Source organism: Pempheris klunzingeri, chromosome 1 (genome assembly GCF_042242105.1).
Source record: "Pempheris klunzingeri isolate RE-2024b chromosome 1, fPemKlu1.hap1, whole genome shotgun sequence".
Taxonomy (NCBI): domain Eukaryota; kingdom Metazoa; phylum Chordata; class Actinopteri; order Acropomatiformes; family Pempheridae; genus Pempheris; species Pempheris klunzingeri.
In genome coordinates this window covers 13,905,435-13,930,080 of record NC_092012.1, presented here as the reverse complement: position 1 = coordinate 13,930,080, position 24,646 = coordinate 13,905,435, and the positions used below count along the sequence as shown (strand labels likewise).

The window sequence follows — 24,646 nt, the reverse complement described above, 5'->3', positions numbered from 1 at the left end:
GAAAAAGAGGAGAAACAACAATAAAGAGAAAGAGCATTCTCCTCGTCTGAGATGATTGCCGTAACATGGGTTGAACAGACAAGTCCAAAAACTAAATCCTACAAAAGACTAAGCAGGGAGCATAAAAGGCGTTAAGCTCTACCTGCTAAGGACAATGTAGCTGTAGGTGTGTGCCGCCTGTTGAAAATGGCTCTTCACGGGCATTGTTCAGTTGCTGCTTTCATGTCATGGCACATTCGGCTGCTTGGTTGACCACAGCCTCACCTTAGTTGGGAGACAGGAAGCCAGCTGTACCAGCTCGTGTGACTGAGACTGAAAAAAGGGTGCTTGCATACTTTTGCTAAAAGCTTCACATGCTCTGCTGTAACTAAACAAAGTAAAACAAAGCTTACAATTCAATTTTGTGCAAAATAATGGCTGTTTGCCAGTTGAAATCTGGGAGACATTGTCACATGGTACCTTTGTGAGAACTGTTCTAGGAGAAAAATAAAACTATGGATGGATTCTTTTTTGTTCAGGTTAGTAAGGCCTAAAGGGGAAGCTCTGTCTCTGTCCTCTCTGTGGGCTGCACCAATTTATTTGCTTCACTTCAGTAAGAGCATAGTTGATTGCCACCTGCATAGACAGTGATCTCTTCCAAACACCAAATTAGAGGGAAATCAAAATAGATATTCATTGACTTTTTTACATATACATTGACCTAGTTGAGGCTGTTGGTTGAAAGTGTCAGGTGCTGAAATATTAATGAGCATCGCTCCCAGTTCCTGCCTGCTCCTCACAGCCAACTGGCAACATGGCATCAAGCTGAAGAGAGGAGGACAGCTTTTTTCTCTCCTTGATTGACTCATCGATTGAAGATATTTTTAAAGGGAATCCCTGGGAGTGTGTGCTCCTGGTACAAAGCAGCCCCATCCCATGTCAGGGGACGGAGAGGGTTGCAAGTCTGCTTTAATTGGGCAGAGACTTCAGAGTCTTCTTAACCCACACTGGGCACCGCCATGGCCTGTCACGGCCCTCACACCAACATCAACAACACCAAACCCTCTAAACACACACACACAAACATATTCGTACTAATTTGAGTAAACACACATGTACACAGCGAACTATGCCAGCTCTTATCAATACGACCACCCTGGACATGGATTAAAGAAAGTCTTAAGAATTACTGCTATATAAAAAATCACCGTGTTCTACTTTCTTTCATAGTTTCTTTCCTCCACTACTGACAGAGAGACCCGAACACTCTATGTGGTCAACTGCTTGTTTTTTGCTTCATGGAAAAAGCTTGTAATAGAGAAGAACCTGTATCAGGGATAAAACAGAGATAGTATGATGGTAGTCCTTACCTTGTCAGCTCTGCAGTTGTTAAGGCCCACTGAAGCCAGGGAGGACAGCTTTGCCTCCATGCCCTGCTGGTGATGTTGCAGCTGTTCCCTCTGGATCTGCTCCCTCATTTTCCGAGCCTCCTGGATGGCCTTCAACACTGTGTCCTGGTCCCCGAATAACGCGGTAGAGTTTAGGCTGGACAGAATATCTATACACACACGTAGTGGGGAGTTTGGACAGCAAAATTAGTCCGCTAGAACACACATGGCCAAAAAAGAGAAACAGCTTCACACAACATCCTGAGAGAGACATTTATTTATGAGATATCAAATACCAAAACAGCAATAAAACATTACAATGTGGTCTCCAATGTGGATCTGAGCGCGTACTGTAAATGTGTGTTTGAACAGAGTAAATCTGTGTGAATGTTTGTGATGTTGTTGGTGAAGTGGAGACACTCTGAGGTCTTACCCAAAGATGAGCCCCGGCTCAGGCTTCCTCCGAGTGGGCTGGGGATACCACCCTTGCTTATGAGACTGTTTGCGCTGCTTTTACTGCCGAGGAACAGGTTCTGTGTCGGGGATGTGGGGGATTTGATCATATCTGTCGTCTTTGGCCGAGCAGACAGGTTGAGCGGCTGCGTTCCCTCCTCCTACAGAAGCAGAGAGAGGAGTGTGAGAGAAGACAGATGTGAATATTCAGCCCCCTCCCTCTCCTCCATTTTTGGGGGTGTTCAGGATTCCCAGACAGCACAGCTCTCCTCTGTTCCTGGTTAATTATAGGATCCCTGTCTTGACCCACACCTCCTCCCTGGTTCTCCTTTCCTCTCCTCTCCTCTCCTCTCCTTTCCTCTCCTCTCCTCTCCTCTCCTCTCCTCTCCTCTCCTCTCCTCCTCATCCATCCCACCTCAGGAGCTGTGCCACTGCGATCTTTCTCACAGTTGCCCAGCGCCTTTGTTCACACTAATTAAAGCAGATTCTGTCTCTCTGTACATCTTCATCTGTTCTCCCTCTCCTCCTCCCTGCTCTCTGTCTGCACTCTGGTTCGAAGAATAAATAATGACCAGATAACGGCGGTGCCAGTGATCAAAGACAGCTGTTCCATTCATCAGATGTCGACTTACATTATCTACTTCATTAACTTGTTTTCTAATTTCATTCCTCATTTGTGCATACTTGGTTTTATAATGTGCTTTGATACCCTGAATAGTGTAGTTCTGAGATGAGGTCAGAGGAGGATGCATGTGTTTAGTGCTTTATCTGTGCAGGTTGTAGCCTATAGAGCAGTTACTGTTGTGAGATGAAGAGCATTATTCTCCAAGGTGCCACCCTCAGCAGCTTGTCTACAGGGACCAAACATATTTTATCTATCTGCAGATAAACAATGGACAGCACAGGCGAGGTATTTTACAGCTTGCAACTTTGCTTAAAATGGTCAAAAACTCTTAACAGGAGGATTAATGCACATAAAACCAAAGTAACCTTTATGAGTTATTACTGACAAACCGTGCAAAGATGTTGTTTAAAAGAAACCGACTTAATCTTTTTATTGTTTTACAAATATTCAAATAAATGTTATATTTAATTAAATTAAAATATAATCAGAATTGAATCATTTGAAATATCACCAATCCACAGTTAAATATTTGATTACCGTAAGTATACAAATATACTAGAAGAAGCTATGACACACCAAAATCAACATGCACACTGGCTTTGCTTAAATACAATGTATTCTGAATAGAAACAACTCAAACATTCGCATCCCAGAAGAGATGCGTCACTCCGCACAGTATAAATCGCCCTGTGTATACAGCAGTCTTTTAAATCAGATTAGGGCATGCTGTAGTTAACAGTCTTTTTCAAAGCCCAAGTGTCTCCTTGTCCAAACATATGGCTCAAGCATAGACTGCCCCAAGGCCTTGTTATTGCTGTGCCAATAACAGTTTGTCATGCAGTGAAGCTGAAAGCAGACAAACAAAACTAAAGGCTGTCTGATTCCATTGGACTGTGGATACAGATGGGAGGATGCCAGTATGTGTTTGCTTTCCATTTATGTATAATTCATTTAATCTAAAGTCCTTCATTTTGTGATATTTGGCAATATTTGTAATATTTTGACAAGAATTAGTGTTGTGTTACTACTGGCCTAACTTCCACCCATCTAATTTGATAAATAGAGAATCATATGTGATGAAATGACACTGTTGAGTCGGAACGATGGCAATCCTTCAGCGGAAATCCCAGGTGGCAGGAGACCTGAATGATTGTGTGTGGGTGTGGGTGTGGGTGTGTGTGAAGAGAAGCCAGAGTACCTTCTTACCACTTCAAGACATGATTTATAGTCTTTCTCCATTGTGATATTATTAAACTAAACTACTCCAAATGGGCGCATGTTTGTGATTATGGCCTTAGTGAGTGCGGATGATGTATATGGCCTTTCCTCTGCATGGAGGTCTCGTGGAGTCATGCCATACAGCAGCAGAAAACACACATCCTGCATTTGGTTTGTTTACAAGCCAAAAAAAGTCATCAATCCTACTTTTTACCTCACTTTTTTCAGCATTTGTGCAGCACATTTGTAATGGTTTTATTCCATTTCAGTCACAAAAAAGAAGAAAAAAACTTTTCATTGTGAAAAAATTTTTTGAAGCCATGTGTTCCACAAATTACTGGCTTGGAGCAGCCATAGCCATAGCAACCATGTCCACAGAGTTCTGGTTAAGAGAGAGAGGGCCTTGTTAAAACCCCACAGATTGATGGCCTGTTAAAGGCTGGGCTCAGCACCGGCCGGCTGTAACATTGAATCTGTGAAAAGTATAGATGCTATTTTATTCAGATAACACCAACTAGACTAGGATAGGTCAAGTACCACTCAAGGCCTGAGCTGGTGGGTGGGCAGGTTGATGGAGTTAAGGGTTGTACCTTGATTTGAGTGATGGGGCTGGAGGAACTCTTGTCATTCTTCAGAGAGGAGGGAGAAATGGGCCCACTAGCATTGAGGGGCTGGGGGAGTGGAGGCATCTTGGCTCCAGGAGAGACCTGCATGCTGGCAAGCTGGGCGGCATACAGTTGCTGTAGGGAGGTGGAGAAACCCGCAAGGCGTTAACATCCAAATCCAGCAAACATTCAAAGTTTTATATTCTGTCTTTTCCTCTCCCTAGAACTCTCTCTGCTTCTGTGTCTGCCTTCATCTCCCCCTCTCTCTCTTTTACGTCTTTCCTCTCTTTCCATGAGGCTGGCAGAGAACCTCCATCAAAGGTCTTAACTGTATTTCAAAGGCTGAACCCAGAGAGAGACAGCAGTCTTAAAAACCACACAGAGATGGCTTTCATTCAAAATACTTGGAGCCCCTATTTTCCACTCATCACAGAGAAAAGTTTGCCGACTGGATGCAAGTGTGTTAGCAAAGATCTCTCATTTCTCTAGATCTACACAGCTTCCTATTGAAGTTTCTGGCCTGTGATTTGTCTCCATACAGCCATGTGAGACAGTCCCATTCCACAATGTTAGAAACCCAACCTCAGTTGGATTGCCATCACAGAATATGTTAAACACAAGCATTATTAAGGCTTAGAAACCTGCACAAAGAACACTGATGTAATCTCCAATATTTTCCTTGGCGTTAAATCAGTAAGATGTCCAACTATTGGTGACATTACCACACAAGAGGGTGGTTCAAATGACTGGCGAAGCACTCAATAACAGTTGTGCCTGTAACGGGGTTGAACTCTGAAAGCTCAATTTACATTTCCACCACTGTGCTGATTATGTGGCATATACTAGAAAGGGCGGTTAAAGACGTTGATATGAGGGTTTGGAAATATTTAAAAAAATTCTGGTGAGCCACAGTCTGCTAATTGTCTGTTGGATCCGATTTTTGACATAGTTATTCATCCTTTATCCTGGATAAAGTTACAGTTTCATGTCTTGACATTAAGTTGTGTGCCTATTTTTTTTTTCTATCAGTAAAACCTGAAACAAATAATGCCAGACTGATTTGATTTCATGATTATTTTTGTGCTTGTTTTTCTGTACCTACAGAGCCCAGCACTCCCGCACTGCTGAGACTTCTTTCCACCCCAGGTCTGTATTGATTGGCCTCCAGGTAAGTGATGAAATTGGCTTTTGTCTCCTGCTGCAAATGGCAGGGGTCTGTCAAATAGAGCTACTGTCTGCGAAATAGTGTTACTCCATGTAGCCTTAGACCTCACTTCATCAGACAGATAACACCCCTTAACTCCCCCACTGGCCAGCTATCCTCAGACTAAGTCAACCTCATGGTTTGTTGTGTTATTCAGTCAGATTGTGCTGTCAGGGAGAATCTAATTTCTCTTCCTCTGGCCAATCAGCAAAGCCTGTCTCATTTCCTGGTTTAACTGGCCACATACAGACATACATACGTACTGCATTTGTGTGGATGTGGAAAAAGTGACCTGGCCCCACTGCCCTCACCTTCAGCAGTGTTAATGCAGACTAAAGCCAAACAAAGCACTTTATGTCCATGCACACATCTCCAGATATAAACACATATGTGCTCCTGTAAGAAACTTTATCGCTGCCACATAAGCGGCAGTACAAAAGGTCCATTCTTCCAGAGGACCTGGGGATAACAACAACACATGGGTAGCGGAAATGACAGACTGATTATGTTCCCACAATGATAGCACTGCCCCCACCTCCCTCACAAACAGTCTTTTGTGTCCAACAGGAATGGACACAGGAGCAGACCCAACTCTATTTTCTTCTCATCTGAGCTAGACTTAGTTAATGTCAGTGGTAAAGGTACTCTGTGTGTCGGAGTGTGTCTGTGTGTGAAGGGGGTTAGAGACGGGGAGAGAAAAAACTGTGACAGAGAAAGAGAGAAGGGATTCTCCTTTCACTGCCTGCCACTCCAGGCTACACGCAAGTCTGAGTCTGTTGGACAGATGTTTGCTAACAGGCCTGTCGACGGGTATGTCACTGACCTTGAGTGAGTAGAATTTTATTGTCCCGGAAAAACGGCACAATTAGACTTTGCCTCAAATTAGACGCAATCAGGATGTCCCCTTTCAGCACTGATTAGCAGGTCAGTGCCATGGGGTGAGAAGCAGTGGTTACCCTTGTAACCAGGAACACTGTGCCTCCGTGAGCCAAAGAACAATAAATACAATCAGGGGAACAGACAGATGAAAGGTGTGCTAACCCACCATACACTGGTCAAGGACAGATACGAAATACCTCAGCGCTCAATGTGTGTAGTCTTAAGGCTTTTGCCTGTTTTAACCTCGGCATTACGGTACATTTGGGTAAAATACAAAAAATAAATATATTAAAAGACAATAACTTCACAATGGATTAAAAAAGTATCCTTTGACACCAAGCACATACTTAAGTGCGGAACTACAACCACAGTGCAGTACAGGGAGTTGTTAATATTAACAGGCATTGCGGTGTCAAAAGCTGAGGGATGATGCATCCTGCCAAGGCTGCTTTCCCTCAGCAGAAGACATCTGCCTGCTTTCCCCAGTTGACCATCTAATAGCCGCCTCCTCATATCTCCTTGCCAGGTGGGGGCAGCAATAGGTTCATGGCATTTAGGGTCAAGCTGAAAGTCATTGCTCCAACTCTGGAGTATTGGATGAGTAGTTGAAAGCCAGACTGGAGCTCGGGATTCCTTTGCTTTTCATTTTCTCTTCCTTTCTTTTCATATTTATTAACACTAATTGTTTTGCTTTATTTGATGAGGGGAAAAATACATCTTACAGTACACAAATAATATGTCTGCTCATGAAAAGCTATAGAGCAGCACACTAAGGCACAGCTTGTAGCATGGTAGACGAACATAATCGCTAATGGGACTGCAAAGTGGGTGTAAAGAGAAATCTGTCAAAAGAGAAATATGTGTATGTTTTCGCTTAGTTTGAAGGCAGGATGAACTTCATGTCATTTTGCATAATCAAAAGTGTGCATGTATAACTTACTAGTAGTACAATACAGTATCTGTTGCTTTTTTTTTTTTATTCCTTGGTGATTCGAAAGGTTTTGCCATTTTCCTAAAAACTGTACTATCTCTTAAAACAGAAACAACAAACAAATGAGGAGACACACAAACACAAAATCTAAGGTCTTCCTTCTGACCCCATCAGTCCCTGTTTCCCAGTAGAGCGGAGCAGATCTCAGCAAGCATGGATTCAAAGGGAGTGCAGCACGCCCAAGGTCAGCCTGTTAGCCTCTGGTAATTAAAAACAAGCCCTCTGGAGGCAGCAGAGGTTAAACGGGGAGGTTCACTTTTCTGCCTGCGACATTAAACTGAGATTACACACTCTGCTGATGATGTTAGACATCTCAGAAGTCTGATGGTGGGCAGCCTCTGTTTGTTTAGTAAAACAACAAAGCTGACAATACACAACATCATCAATTATGAGATAAACATTCATTTACTCAAAACTTCCACCTAGGATTTTTTTTTCTTCAAACACTGGAGCCTTGTAGTATAAAGAGAAACTTTCTGTGGAAAAACAAATATGCATCTTGTTTTTCCTAAAGAAAGGCAGAGTTGCAACATGGCATATGTGCTGGAAATTACAGTGGCAGATACTTGTCAGATTTCTTGCTGCCAGCAATGATGGTGCATTGCACATTTCGAAGTGGAGCCTGCAAAAATGTAAAATAAAGACAAACCAATTAACTTAAAACCCTAACAGTTCCTAAATCCAATTAATATCCTCAGCATTTTACATGAAGTGAGCGTTATCTGATGACTGCCACACTCTCTTAATTGCACTTGTATCTTTGTGTGTGAGTGTGTCTGTCTGTCAATGTCTCATTCACCTCTGCCTGGCCTGGGCGCTGAGCACTGGGCTGGATATGAGGGCATTAACTGTGCTTCAGTGCACCACACCATTTAAAAGGCAGCACAGCGCCAGCTCCGTTTGCCACAAGGCTTGTACAGGCTCATTGCCCAGGGCGACCAGGCAGGCTGACCCAGGCTAGGCCCAGATGTCAGGAGTGGAGGAAGGCGTCCTGGTGCACTGTGCCGATGCTTTCCAGTATGGCCCAACATCTGTCTCATCTGCTGGCACCCAACCTGCTCTGCTCCAACCCCTCCTCTTGCCTTTCTCTATCTTACATCTACAGTATATATATATTTAAGTCCTTCTCTATCAGTTTCACTTTCTGGCACACACACACACACACACACACAGCCTGTCTTGTGCAAGTGTGTGTGTGTGTGTGTGTGTGTGTGTGTGTGTGTGTGTGTGTTCTCCAGGCCCAGGGGCCCCAGAGCCAGCCCTCCCATTCAGTGCAGCTCACTGCATTATCCACTCTATCTGTCCATCTGTCCCTCTGTTCACCACTGCCTCTATCCAGCTGCTCACCTAGCCGTCCTATTAGCCAGCCTTCCACACACAGCTAGCATTGCTGCACTGCTCTGGGTTACCTTCAAAGACCAAGCTCCTCTGCTCATAAACACAGAAACAGCTGCTCTCTACAGTATGTCTGTTCTCTCTTCTCTGCCCTCCTCCTCCTCTCTCTCTTTCAAAGTCAAAAGTGCTTCACTTGTTAATGATGGAAGCCGTTTCTTCACATCTGTACTACACAGGCATTTACATCCAAACAAAAGATAATATGCGGTTTGCTGCTCTCCCACTTTCTTCCTGTTTGTCCCTGACTGTGTAACACTCTTTCTTATCACTCCAGTCGTCTAAGCCTCTGAGTACTCCTTCAGATGTGTCTGTCTGCTTGAGATCTGGTCCGGGTTGTCGCTGAGCATGTGGGCTGCTTTTCATCTTTGCAGTAGTAGCATGAGCTGAGGCTGGGCCCAGGTTTATCATGGGCCTAAAGAGATGCCATAGCAAATGTGGTGAATGGTAATTACAGCGTTGAATCTTAATTCAAGTGGCTCGACTTCCAGTACTGTAAAACATAAGGATGTGATGGGCATGGACAATTCAGGGGGAAAAAAAAGAGCATGAGTAACACACTGACAGAATGAAAAAAAAGAGGATGGGAGTAATTCAGAGCGAAATTCACATACTAAGACACTTAGAGATGGCTTAAAATGTGAATGGGAAATTGGAAAAGAAAGATAGTGAGGCAGAAAGAGATAGAAAATGGAGCTTTGACTGAGGGAAAACAGAGCGTTTCTATTTGTTTAGCCCTAACAGTGATGCTGCATACAGAGAACCCAGATGTTTGGTTTTATCCAATAATGCTTTCTTTAAAATGGCTTAAACCCCAAAGTCTGCTTCCAATGATAGAAAATAGGACTTTCTCAAAGGTCCTCCTCCTATTTAGTGGTTCTGTAAAAAGGACAGGTGATGTATATTAAGTTCATATTGACCTTAAGTAAACTGTTTTTCACTTGGCAACTGATGCAAGGTATAGTGTACAAGCAGCAAATTAAGTACCATCCCAAATAGAAAATTCTTTTGTGGAATTAGGGAAATTCCGGTCTTGTCTCATCACTCAATTGAATATAGTAGGTGTCCGGACAGATTGGGGCACAATCTGAGCACAATTTCCTCTGTTCGGTGAGAGGTGTCAGTTGTAATCAGGGAAGGACAGGCAGGGATGGAGCCATTGTTTCCAGCAGGTCCAGGGCTCATCCCGGCTCTGTGTGGCCACTAATGAAGAGGGGCATGTCGCGCTGGGATAGTTTACCCGCCTCCTCTCCTGTGAGTTGAGGACGAGAGCCAATCTGTCAGGAAAACATTGAGTGAAATTGCCCTCTGGTACAGCAATGCCTGGTGACAGCCACTTGCAGACTGCCAGCCACCAGAGTGATGCTACCACCCTGTATTGACAAGCAAATTACAGTCTCCAACACTCAAACGCATCCTGGTAGATTCATTTACATCCATCAGCTCTAAGCCTTTGTTACCTTGTTGGGTTTTCTTCTCTTAGAGAGAAAAGGTGGGTAATGGTGGGGGGTGGGAGATGGGGGGGATGTGGGTGGGGGTCCCAGACTGTTATGACAGAGGAGATTGTGAAGAGGCTGCACGGCCAACATTAAGACTGACGGAGCGGCTAGCCTATCTGACTGGATGGCTGATCACATTACCTCTGCAGCATTGTGGGAATTAATTCTTCCAATAAGATAATTTTTAAGGTTCATATATTGCACAATCTAAACTGAGTCAATTGGTGAAAATTATACCTTGCCATGCAGCTGACAGGAGGAGATATTTTAATTGGGGGACAGCCTATTCAGCCGTGCGTGTGGGATTTGGTACGTCTGCGTGTGAGAAAGATGAAGAATGGGCGTGGGGGTGGAACTGGAAAAGCTCTGGATAGTTTAAAGAGTTAGTGGAGTATTGTGCTTGGTGATGCATGAAGAACAAACTACTAATAGGTAATATTTGCAGACGAGCATCATTTTAACACTAGACATAACTAATAATTTTAGTAGCCGTCACATTTGTTACTACAGGAGTAGAACGCTAGCACATCTGGAGTAGAGCCACAGGTACTTCACTGCACTAATTAGAAAATTTCTCTTTATTTAATTTCAACTCAAACTGAATAACCCCCTCTCTTAGTTTGCTGTTCTCTTGTGATTTGTTTTTTTGTATATGAGAAGAACATTTTATCTGCTTCTTTTGTACTCACGACTCCTCTCCCCAACACACACATAGGCGCTGGAGTATACTTTTCAATAGTTTAATTTTGAAGAAGAAGAAGCAGGGTGCTGATGCTATTATTGCTCTAAAAGGAAGGAGACTATCCAAACTTAATTCCATGTCTGGATTGATATGATGTTTTTAATCATAGCAGACTCCCAGTGCTTTGTAGAGGAAGTGGTAGCAGTCACATGGTTTGTTGATCCCAGCTATGTAGAAAAGGGCATGTTTGACTTGCCTTGCTGTTTTAAGGGGAGTCTCTATGCAGAGTAAATAGCAGCCAGCAGGCGGAATATGTGACAGGCTGACAGACTTCAATTAATGGAAAATGCACCTCTTTTTGTTTACTGTGTTCTGTAAAGGTCAGCCAAGTCATGGTCTTGGAGGCACTGTTTTTGCCCATTCCCAGGGTTAGATACATAATCAGAATTAATCACCCTAGACCCGTCTCCCCTCCTCACCCCAACCTTCAGATATATGACTGTCTCATCTGACCTCATACACCGCTATAAATAGACGCAGCATGCCTGTCTGAACCACCACTCCTTTCCAATGGAGTTCTCCATGATACACAAACTACATGACACATATACACTCCAGGAACACATTCACTTATACAGCCTCCATCTTTTACTCTCACGGACACACGTTTTCAAACATGAGCAGACTCATTTAACAACTTACATGCTTCTTATAGCTCCTGTCATGGCTGTATAATGACGCACAGCTCTTCAGAGCCAGCTGCATGCATTGTTAGAACTTGCCAAGGCTCGTTAACACTGATAGTGGTAGCCTCAGAGGGACAAACGCCACATATATCAGTGTACAAAGAGTTCCCCCCTCAGTCTTGAGCTCTCTTGTTTAATCTCGACATATTTCTTTCTGCTTTCGAGCGTCACATGTTACAACTTTCAATAACTTTTCATTGTTGTTGATAAAGCAGCAGTGGCCACTTAACCATATGTTTGCAGAGATGCTTTTTAATCCTTTGTTTCCTTCTTTTGTTTCCAAAGAACAGTACTGATTTCTAGTTTCAAATGGATCTACAATTACTCAGAACTGCAAAGGAAACTGGTAATTAGAGAAGCAATGCGCAGCACTGCAGCTGAATAGATCTGGTTGTTAGTCAGCTTCCCATTGCCACTTAAATGTTTTTTTATGTAAATAAAAGTCAGTAAAAATTTAGCAAGGGCATCATTATCACCAATTTGGAAACAAGGATCATGCACGGGCTGAGAGAAGCCCTGGTAACAGTAGTATTTATAATAGTAACAGCTTGAAGGATAGAGTGCAGATAATTATCTATATTAAACATTATGGCCTCAGGTTAAGCCCTGACCTGGGTTCAGCTTATTTAAATGCTGTATGAGAAAAATCCTGGAGGAGCCCGTAGGGCTTGGAGCCTATCCCAACATTTTCTGTGCCTCAAAACCCCTACTCAGCCTCACTATGTATAGTGTACCATTAGCTTAAGAGATTTTCATCCATTCTTTCTTCTTATCCTCACAGAGACAAAAGAAATATTAAAGTGGGTCTGCTAGATAAAAGGAATAGGAAGGAAATTCTTTGCTTACATAGTCAACTGTCTTCTGATGAATTCACTGGCAGGTGATTAAGGCAACCAAAGTGATTCTCATTCCCTCTAATAACTATTATCTTCCTAACTCCTCTGTCTGGCAGAGCTAGTGGGGATAAATCCTCTATAAAACAGGATAAATTACATATGTAAGGTGATAAGCGTATGTGAGCTGGGGGCCTCCAGGATTATTTAGTGTTCAGCTCATTACTTAGCGTACAGCTGCTTAGCCATCCTTTCTGCCCTGGGCTTGGCGGGCGTCCCTAGCATTCTTTGTCATAGTACTGTACATACCTGAAGCTGGAGGGGGCTGAGTCCTGACGCTGCTGCAGCTGCCATTGTGGATGGAATGAACTGCACCGGGTAGTTATCACCTGTCAGAGAGAGAGCAACAATGCATACAGGTTCAGACAATGAGTCGGCCCACAGCGACCAGGCAAGTGCCAACACAGATCCTGGGCCCTCCACTACTTTGCCACAGCAATGTGGCACATTGCAACGAGCCCTCGGCTTCAAGCCCAAACATCTGCATTAACAAAAGGCTAAGCTGGTTTGACTCGAGCAGGATTACTTAGGAACGTTTCACACCATTCCCTCCTTCCTCCACCTGCACAGTGCTCCTCCTGGAAAATACCATGACAACAATAACTACTACACAGTTAAACAAGTTGGGAGCCCTTTCAAGGTTTTTTTTTTCCAAGGTGTGTGTGTGAGTGTTCAGAATAAATGCTAAATATCTCCCCTGCTATTCACTTAGTAATTATGTAAAGGGACCAGCATGTTCTCTCAGGCAGTTCATACAGCTGTAGACTTGTCTGGCTATTGTTCAACACTACATTGTTTGTTTCTGAGTGATAGCTTTGGCAGCAGAGCAAAAGCACTTGTGTGCGAACTGGTTTGGACAAGTGTGCAGTCACAATAACAAGGTTAAAAAATCCCACACATTTTTTATCTCACATGTCACTGTGATCAAGCAAGAAGAATTGATGTCCAAATAGCACCGCTATTCATTACTATTCACTACTGTTGGCCTGCCATCAGCAACGTTTGTCAGACAGGAATATAAAAATGGCTGTTGTATAAGCGATATCCGTGGGGTGTATAACTGAGAACCAGACGCTTTCACACACTCAACCATGTGTGTTCAGATGGACGGAACAGCCCCAGTGAGACGGGGCAGTCCAGCGCTCATAGAGGGGAGGTTGGTTTTGAAGCATGTGTCTGGAGGGAGGGGAGGTGGGGTGCACAGTGGGAGAGGGAGGGGGTATTTGGCCTTCGCTCAGACCCCACTTCTGCCTGTCACTTCTTCTCACAAACATATGGTGCCATTAAGCCACAAGACAAGGTAAATGTATATACCTTCTCTTTCACTTTGCCCTCGCCCGCTCCCCTCACTTTGCAATCTTGTACAGCACAGCACAATGTGATACAGGCCATGGAAATTCAATCCCCATTTAGTAGCAAATAAAATCACACAGCAGAAGTGGTTTCAAATAGTGCTGGGTTGGATATGTGGGGGTGTGCTGTGGTTATTTCTACTCCTCTACCGTTTCGTATCGTTTTCTCACTGTCCCTCTCTCTCTCTCTGTGCTGTCTGTGACGTAGGATTTGGGAATAATAAATGGCTAGATGTCTTTAGATGTCATGTGAAACCTGCGGAGGGTCATGTGCTAAGTGAACACACCACTACTACTGGGGGTTTTCGGGCTCCAAGGTCTGGGTCTTGGGTGACACAGTCTGTGTTGAGGAACCAGACTCCAGCAGAATGGGCGCAGTGCCAGGTTAGCGTCACCGGTGAAAGGGAATTACGTTTAAAACAGTGTTGTTTTTTTTTTGTTTTGTTTTTTTTAGGCTGGTCCCATGCCCAGAGCCTGGACTTTGAATGCTAAGAGGAGGGAGGGGGGGGGGGAGTGCAGGTGACGCCATGGTCACAACAGTCTATATTTCCCTGCTCATGTGGTGCCGTGAAATATAAGTCATAGTTCTGCTGAGGGTTGACAGATGTTATTGAGAACCTTCTTAGAAAAGATCAAATGATGATGAATGACGTATATAACTATAACCCTCAAACTTGATCTTCACATACACAGCGTTATCAGAGAATCAGCTTAAATGTGACAACTGAAATTTTGGAAAAAGTACAAGATAAAAAATGAAATAGCATGAGGAAACTGTCAACTGTCAGCAGGATGCCTATGAGAAAGAGTGGCAAAGGAACCCAAAGACTATGGGGTCATGCTGCAGGTCCATTAGAGGCACATCAGACAGAATGCTGCCACAGTATGTCTGTGTAAACAGTGTGAACAGACATCCAACATGTATCTATTTGTTTAAAAGATGAGTTGGTGCTTCTATGACTGGGCTCGTCAACCATGCAACACCAGGCCATTGAGCACAGCCAGTGGATGGGGTGATGACTTACCACTATGGTGCCAGAATGACTCTGTTGCCATGTGAGCACCACAGGGCTTGGGGTCATAAGCAGTGGTCCCTGGGAGCTGTCTCATAATGATAACATCAGATTAGTGTGCCTTAGTCTTGGAAGTGAATGCTTGGCCACCCACTTCATGGAAAAAGGACAAGGCAGCATCCTGTATACCCTGCAGGTGGTCGTGATAACATTGTACTCTCTGGATATATAGCGTATATTGTGTTGGAGAGGAGGAAATAATAGAGGTTTTGAAATACCTCTCTCGACTACAAGAGTCATTTTCAGACCCCCTTTGCTATTTCTTCATGAAGTCATGAATTATGCAGGAACCATACACATGGCGACCCCTGACCATGATTCCATAATAGCTCCTGTTATTTGAACTAAAACATTTTCCGTGTCAAACCTATTGCAGAAAGCACACTGGTAAAAGACTCCCCCTCAGGCACTTTGTTTAAGCTGTCATGGCTCCATAGTTCCAAAATAGCTGACTTTCTTTTTCATCCTGTGGTTTTATAGTTAATTCATTAACTGCGCTACCACACCTTTTAATGTTCTCCTGTGAACCTGCTGACTTCCCAGTGTTTCTTTTTCCATCTTCAGTCCTCTTCCTTGTTCTGGTGCTGTTTTACAACAGACAAGAGGACTTTCCTTTTTCTAGCAGACTCTCTTGACAGTGAGGTTTTCATCAACACGACACTGTCTCCTTCGGCAGTATTTACGTGGGTGGTGGAGAAAATAGGAAAACGTTGTAAAAAAAAAATGGTTTAATTTGATTGAATAAGTAATGGAGAAGTCTAAAAATTGCTTGGCCCTGGGACCAAGTAGGTCATGTGCGGTGAAAAGCTTAGACTGAGACACAGGGAGCAATTTAGGCCACAGATCTTTTTTTTCAAATTTAACATGAGCACTGTAATATGGTGGTGGTGGCTTATCTTTGATTTTCACAATGATGTATGAGGTTACTGGTTTGGCAGGGCATCAGTCAACATGTTGCAACATTTCTTCAATATTTATTTTAAAGACTGTCAAAGACTCTTTTTCTCAATTCAAAAGACAAAGGGAAGAGGCATGCTGTTACACGTAATGAAAACAGTTATAGGGGAAGGAAAACCTGTTTCTGATCATCCACAAACTGTTCATTTTATAATTGTTATTTAATGACTTACTTTCACTATCAAAAGACAATTATTTCTGACTAATAGGGGAGTTGCCTTTTATGCATATAACAATAGGAAGAGTTTTTATGCAGGGCTCATCTCCTTTGTTGGATCTTTGAGAATGGATACTTGAAAAACAATTACAGCCGGCAAGGTCTGGAAAGATACTTTCATGTTGAAGATATGTTTACATTCCTCTGCTTCTCTACCCATATCTATTGTTCCACATGGACAAGAACATTCACAGGCTTTGCTCTCAAAGCCAAGTTGAGACAGAGCTGAGCATGCCAGTGGCCTCAAGTATAAGTCAAGCATTCGTTTGTTGCTGCACTTTTGTTATGCAAGTTTAACAACTTTAAGCTTAAAGACCTTAGTTATGAGTAAAGGTGCGAGGGGAAAGACATGGCAAACAGAGAGACAGAGAGGGGGGAAGGACAAAATCAAGACTTAAGTTGTGAGCATACCTGGCTTATAAGACATTCCCGGAGGGAAGAGAAAGCCTTGCTGGGCGGCGGCTGCTGCTGCCAGAGTGCGTTGGTCGTGTGGAAAAATGGGGATCATGAGCGGAGGCATGTGACCCTGGACCTGCTGAACAGATAGGGAGTGGAGATCAGAGAGAGGCCTAAGCATAGTCATGGTACACAGAAACACAGAGCCCACTCAGGGGGGGGCCAGATCACAGCTCTTCCTAACGCATGCTGACAGGGGGCTCTGCGGCAACGACGGCCTTCGTGTGCTCACACAATACCTGGTCGAGCTACGCCTGCTCTTAATCCAAACCACAGTTTCACCTCTGTACATCAAAGGCCTCACATATGCACATTGCTCCAGCATCAGTTAGAGGAAGCGACACGCAGTAAATACAACATGTTAGCAAGAGGATTGCTGAATGTGTCAGAGCTTCAGGGAGAGAATTGATCAGCATGTACTTAAACACAAACACGCACACTCACCATTTATGATGATAAAAGCCTAAAGACAATGCAGTAATTCACTATAACCGTTTTCAGCAGAGGAAATATAATAGCAGGCGGTTGAAAAGTACTTGCTGCTTGCTGTATTTCATTTTAATGTCATTCTCTGACTGTCTGTTGCACTCACACATTAACCTTCATCATCGAGTCTGTTGCTGACTTGCCTACTGGGAATATCAGCACAAACTCCCTGCATGTGTATGTCAAGGGTGGTTGAGTAGCTTATGTCTCAAAAGTGGCGTGTGGGGGTTTTGCACACATGTTGCAAGGTCCAATCTTACTGTCATTCTCTGCTTCCTGAAACTCTATGACGGGGAGCAGCCCGGCTACCATGGGACTGCGAGGGTTAATCTAGCACTGAGCCAAGCCACCTCAGGGGAACCTGCCTGGAAAATGGGTTAATAAAGGTCATCCCCCAAAATAAACACTTTACAGAATGTTTCTCCATTCATCCCTCCTTAAAATCAACTCGCAATAAAACGGGTCTGGGTGCAATTACTGCTGCTGCATTGGGGCATGAAATCAACCTGCTCTGAGCAATGACTTTTCGCCCATGTTCTGGCTGAGGACTGCTATGATCTCCACTTTTTCAGCCTGTGCTGCTCCCCCTGTAGACTCTTTACCAGAGTAGCTGCACCCAGTTTCACTCACAGCTAGCATGCTAAACCTACTTAAAACTACTTTTATTGATCTGTCCAGAGGTGCAGAGCTAGACTGAAAACTAAATAAATAGAACCATTTTATGTCTACTGAGCTTTTACAGAAGTGCAAGTGCAGAAAGTGCATTATAGAAGAATACAAAAGTATGTAATTCTTCCAAAAGTAATTCTGTAAAATGTGCTGTTGCTGAAGAAAAATAAATGGCCAAGGAGACTGCGACAAATGACCTTAAATAAAACATTGCTTTATAGGGATTTGTGTTCCAAGTTTCCAGACTGAGTGGATGAAAGATGGATCTTGGCCTTGCATGTATGGAACATATGGAAAAACACAATAATTAATGTCACAACATGAGGTAGGGCTAGTGACAGGCGGGGGGGACACTGGGGAACACAGCTTTTCTCTGTCTGTGTATTTGGACTGTAAAACCAGATGGAGGCTGTTGCTGAATGTGCGGTAGTCACAGGGCAGAAAAGGGCTCCCTCAAGTCAACATCCCTCCAAGTGTAGTACGAGTGAATTCACTAACATGCATCAGCAGTAAATTAAAAGTTATGACTGTCAAAAAATTTTAGCTTAATAGATAAAACAAAAACATGCCTCACTCCATTTCTATACACAATCTTTTTTTTTTTTTAAGTTTTACATGTTAGCAAATCATTCACAGCTCTCTGTCTGTGTGTGTGTGTGTGTTTTATTGTATTGGTCTAATCTAAAGGATCCTTTTTAAAATCGTACCAGAAGAACAAACTGAACCACAACCAGAACAACAAACACGTGAGGGAGCAATCGTCATGATGCAACACAATGAAAATTTTAAACACAAAACCAGAATTCATTTGCTTTGGATTATATGAAAAGGCTTCTTTGAAAAGAGGAAATGTGGCTATATTAACTCATATATCTGAGCAAGATACATATACAGGCTATATACTGTATATATACTGTGAGACATCAGCAAAAGGCATCAGATACTTGGACGTATTTTTCTCTAGCACTAAATGTAAATTATATCTTTTCATTTCATCTGGGATATTAGCTTTTATTGCTATTATTATTTTAAAATATGGAAGAGAATATACAAGATTTACCGAGGCAAGACAGAGTGCGAACATTCGTTGAAGGGGAAATAAATGCATTGAGTTCGAATGGCTGTGATTTGCAGTAATGAGCTCCGCGCATTAAAGTTTAATTTACGGCAACTAATGTCAGAGAAAGGCAGATCAAATTTTGAGGAGCTTCAAGGTGGCAACAAATAGTGGAGGTTAGTTGAGCTGTCAATTAACAGTTGGCATAGTGGCTGAGCAGATTATAACATTTTCACAAGTGCTTCTATTTCCTGTGATTGTTAAGGTAAAGTAGGAGGAAAAAATAAAGAAGTGTATTTTAAAAAAACAGAGACAGGAAGAGATTGTGTACGTGTGTGTGTGTGGCTTCCACTCTCCTTCTGTAACTACAAACCCAACCCTCCCCTTTTAAGAGTTACCCTCAAGTTCATCTATGTATGGGCTGAGTGCCCAGGGTATTTCTATTGCCAAGATGATCTTGAGGAGTTGGAGAATGAAGTGGAGCAGATGTGAGCGGGGCACTTGGGCAGCGTCCTCCCTTCTCCTCGTAAATACAGCGGCATTGTTGTGCTGGCACTGCTCTTCCTTTGTCTTAGCACTGCTAAGTACTGGATAATGTCATTTCACACCATCTGCCCCCAGGCTTCATTAAAGATACATGAATGGGCTATCTTATGAGGAACAGGTGCTATTGTTTGTCCCTCAAGACCCGGCACTAAGGATCTGAATCGGAATACTTGAAGAGGAGCATCTGTAGTGATCAGTCAGACAGACTTGGCTGAGGCCCCCGTCTCTGCCAGCAAGCACTCCAACAGAGGTTTCTGGGGGAACTCAGCCGCCTTGCAACATGTATCATCAATTCAGATGACCTGATGAAGTCTGTATCAGGCCAGCACGCAATCTGTTTTCCTCTCAAGGAGACGCTGGTATTTGATAAATAGAACCACACTGCAGTTCTGCTGTGAGTAGGATACCATATAGATGCTATATTATCAGGCGTGCAAAACCGTGTAACCTTTTGGCAAAAGTCTCTTTTTTGGAATTTTTTTAATTGGTTGGGAGCCTGAACTATCCCCATTACTTATGTACCAGTGAGATTAAATGAACTCTTGGGTGAGTTTTTTCCTACATCCTCATGCTAAAATCATCTGTTAAGCCACATTTTAAAGCAGATATTTAAAAAAGATTTCCTTCCCTGTGGGGCATCACCCCGGGGTTGGCATCTACGTCGCCTTTTTCACCCCTGCTGAGTTTGCACACGTGGTTGTGGAAGAGCAAATTAGGTTCGCTCAGTCTTTTTTAAAGGAAGAATAATTATAGGGCAACAACATTATTAGTTTTGCAATATTTGGTTCAGTCACACCTTTGCTCTATTGTAGTTACACGATTTGACAATTTTGCGTCATTGTGTTTTACTCAGAAAGGCTTTATTCATCCTTCTAAATTGATCATTCATTTCAGAAAGTAAAATTAAAAAGAGCACGAATTAGCCAAATTTAACAAGAAAGCACTTACAGGACCTCAATTGACTGTACGATGGTTTATATCAGCCGCCCATCCCAGGGTCAGACTGCAAAGGACGAGTTAGACGGCTCAGACAGACTCTCATCTCTGATGTGTAAATATACAAGGTGCAAAAGATGGGGTAGACTTGAAAGAGCTCCCTTTATTTCTCCTAGCACTTACAGTACATGCAGTATGCACATACACACACACACACACACACGTATGTATACACTCTTTAATACTGCATTAACCCATGAATGATGTGCTTGTGCTGCTACTAGATTTCTGTTAAATTTTCCCTATAAGGGTTTCTTGTGTTGAAATACAGATAGCACATAATGTAATTTAGATAAAAGATGCGTTTAATAGTTATTTTAACAGGCTGTGTGATTTAAAAAAAAAAACACCTACAGACAAAAAATGTAGATAGAAATATTTCTGCAAACCTGTGTTAGGACCCTTAATGTAATATCACAAAGTATTTGTGCCGATGTCAAAAGTGAGTTGTTTTGTTTTTTATTGACATATAAGCATCCATCCTACAGCACACAAGCGGGCAGCTCCACAACATTGAGTGTAAATGGAGATGTACAGCGCATTACAGCACTCACTAGGGCCCCTGTCAACACCCATGTTCCTCACTGTCTGTTATAGCCTCTACAAAGCACCCAGGAGACCTGAAAACTCCCGCTGGTTTCCCTTCTGAACCCCCTTACACTTCCATGCACTGATCCACACACAAGTTTGCCACTCACTATGGGCCTATGCGCTGTGTGAGGGGAAACTGTTTGAGCTTTTGTTTTTACTGCCAGAATCAGTCAGTATTAACAAGATTAAAAGACAAAAGGGGCAAAAAAGACAAACGTCTAGCTCATTCTCACAGTGTTTCATGGTTATTAGCTTGAAAGGACCTGTGTGATCCTGGGTGCAATATCCTGATTAATTACTACTTGACACCTTTTAACACACCTCTCACACATGTGCGTATCTTGGATGTCATCTGCATTCATTTGCTTTGAGGAGCCTTGTAAAAAGTGAAACCTTTTCTTCTATGAAAATACAGACAACAATACGACCTTAAGTAGCCAAAGATTTCCGAGGAGCTCATGGTGATGATGTTCTTAATTCTGTACAATCATTCAGATTATGATAAGCGCCTTTCCCATTAGGAAAAGATCACAATCACCAGTAATCATTTAGAGGAGGACTCGCGTTTTACTGACATCTCATTTTAATAAAATTACTTCCACACTTTAGTAGCTGTCAGATCCGCAGCTCTCGCTAACCTTCTCTTTCACATTTTCTATAGGAGGGGTTCTGTAATTTCACCCACGGAGGATAGACTCCAGCTGTTGCTGTAAGAACTGATAGTTCACACTTCGTTCCCCCCCTGCTCTCCACTGAGCTGCACACCAAACGTCTGCGAGCAGAAATCGCCTTTTGTGATCCATTTAAAGGGAAAGTGATCTTGAGGAAGCTGGCAAGTCTGGCTACATCCCAGTAGCAGCACACACAGTAAAACTGACACTAGACAGCGGGATATGTTTAACACCCGCCACTGTGTACACAGCCCACTGGGTGTACACTGTACTGGAGCCTAACCAGGAGGAAAATCACTCAGTGGAAGCACTTCTGGGCTGTTGCTTCAGGATTCTTTTCCCCCATGAAACAATCAGCGTTTTTTAAGCACATAACACTCCTTTACTACAGGTCACTTATCAGCTGGTTTAACTACTGCTGTACACTGAACAGTTACATCACATGGCAGACACGCACATTGATCGAACTGAGATGTGATGGTGTTTGGATTTGTCTGTAGCTAATGGTAATCAGACAAATAGATCAATAGATTTGAAGCAGACTTTGATGCTGCAGACCTCTGCCTTTGAATGAAGGTCTACATATTACTACCCATTAGACTAAAGCACATTATTCATGCTTGTCTGCTCTGAAAGTGGGCGATGGAATGGGAAGGGCAAACACACTGGAGGGGTTCAGGTCACCAACAAAAGGCTCTTGTCTTGGCCAAGCCTCTAACCTTTCTCTTTACTTCCCTCCTGCATCTAAAATCCCTGTACAGCATCCTTTCCTACAAAAGTCAAAGGCACAAATCTAAAGCCAACGACCGACAGTATACAAGCACGGGCCTGAAAAAAATCTCATACTCTTTTCTTTCTTTTGAATTGTTGGGGTACAGCTCTACCGCTGACAGCAGGCGCTGTTTGTTCAGGTTTGAGCGTAACACTGCACATCAGTCATGCCTGTGTGTGTTATGCTGAGTGCTGTTCAGGATAAAGTGCAGCAAATCCAGACACTTGAGTGAGGTCAGGCCATCCAGAGGGAATTACCAATAGATGGCTTCTTGTTCCACTAATTCCTTACACAGTAAAACAAGCCTTCTTGGAAAACAGCCATTCCAATATGTCTATATTAAGTCGATGGGAGCTTGAAAGCAGGGTAGTCCAGCCCTCTGACTCGCCTAACACACCCCACCCCAAATCCCTCTACTCCAGCCCTGCTCCAGCTCATCGTTCCTCCTGGCTTCCTTGGAATTCTGGATAAAACTGCAGGCTACTGTTTGCTTAAACACACTGCCTGGCATTTACAGGATTTCTGCACACTGCTCTAATTTAATGTAGTTTCAGGAGAAAATGTAGGAAGAGTAACAAAAGCTGGACCTGAAATATGACGCAAAATGATAGAATAGGCAAACAAAATAACAGTTAAGTCATGCATTGATACAAAAACAACAAAGACATGATGTGTGATCTGTGTAGGGTTAGTACAACTGTGTGCATAGAGCAAATTCTGCTAAGAGATTGGATTTAGTCAAGCCTTAATGTAATGTATGTTTTCATTGATGTATGTTTACGTGATCTTTCATGCTACAGCCCTATTTTATGTGGCATTGTCTGTGTTTGATTCTGAACATACTAAAAGCACACATTTAGACATTAGATCTAGAAAAATAAAATGCATTCCTAAAAGCTGACACAATGTTGTGTGCGCACAGCAACACAATCCTGCATTACACACTTAAAATACATTTACTACTGTTCATTAAAACAAATTCAGTGTTATATTTCCAAAGAATATGAACTTTTTTTTTGTGGATGGAGGCATTCATGGAAGTAAGAATGATTTTTTTTTTTGGCCATAAAATTAAGTTTCACACTAAACTGAGAAAATCCATGGGGATGCCCTCAAACAGCATGTGTAATGATGGAAAAGAAGAGAACAGACATAAACACACAAGTGGGTTTGGGGCTGGCATCATTATCCTGCGTATACATCCTCGCTGTATGGAAATGGGAATGAGTGAAATGCCTCTGACCCTCATTGCAGGGGAACGAGTGAGGTTCTAAAGAACATTGGGCACGGGCTACTCAGATAGCCAGCTACATCCATGTGATTTGAACAGGGTAGGGGGGATGGGGAATAGAGGGATTTAAGTGTGTGAAGCTTATGAAATAATGAGGCTGTAAAGGTTTGAAATATCACGTCTTCAATGCTTTGAGTATGCAGAGAGACATAAATGCTCTGTCTGTCCATTAGTTAATGGATTTATGTATCAAATAATAATTGTGAAAACATATATGCCCTTTAAACTTATTTGTCATTGTTATTTTGTTAAGCCTTATTTGCACGGGACTGGTATGACCAGGGGACCACATGTGATTTAGAAATCACCCCCCACAGCTGCGTTTCATGTAGCGCATTTACATGGGACAAGCAAAGTCTGTATTTCACTTGAATTTACTGGCATTAACCCCATTAATGTCAAAGCTCTGCGTTCCGCCCGCATCTTGATGTGTAGCGAAATTAGCCTCCTGAATTTCCACCCAAAATGCTGTCAAAACTTTCATTTATAATTGCCAACACAGCCTCTATAATTCTAGCCAGGGAAAGAGGCAGGAAAAAAAATGTAGAAAAAAGATAATACCACCGTAAAACAATGGCGTGCTAATTGTTAGTATGGTGGGTAATGTGCAATGGAATTGTTACTTTAAGAATTATGTCAATGAAAGATTCGCAAAAGGATCAAGATCACAGACGACCTCCGGCGTTATTACAAATTACTAGAGATCCCCAGGTAATACTAGTCTCATGTGAAAAGGGATTTAGATTTCAATAAGAAACATGTTTAATTCTGTCATTAAACATTTATTTAGAATTTGAAGGAAAAACTTATTTTTCAGTTCTGTAGTTTATGAGAAAACGTATTGTGTCGTATGAGTGTGAAAAAGAAAACCATCCCGTATTTGTGTGATGCTATTGTCCACACTACGGCTGGTGTTTTCCCCTCTGTCCCAGCCTCCAATCATAAACTGAGGCTCTGT

General features: G+C 42.7%; 1 protein-coding gene across 1 annotated transcript in view; it reads right to left on the bottom strand.

The window, feature by feature from the left end:
• sox6 (SRY-box transcription factor 6) overlaps positions 1-24,646 on the bottom strand; it is a 134,752-nt gene that overhangs the window by 18,282 nt on the left and 91,824 nt on the right. Inside the window, exons 8-12 of the mRNA XM_070830491.1 lie at positions 16,565-16,685; positions 12,804-12,883; positions 4,254-4,403; positions 1,801-1,981; positions 1,350-1,537 (exon numbers count right to left, since the gene is read on the bottom strand). Of these exons, the coding sequence (XP_070686592.1) occupies positions 1,350-1,537; positions 1,801-1,981; positions 4,254-4,403; positions 12,804-12,883; positions 16,565-16,685 (720 nt within the window). The remainder of the gene's footprint in view (positions 1-1,349; positions 1,538-1,800; positions 1,982-4,253; positions 4,404-12,803; positions 12,884-16,564; positions 16,686-24,646) is intronic.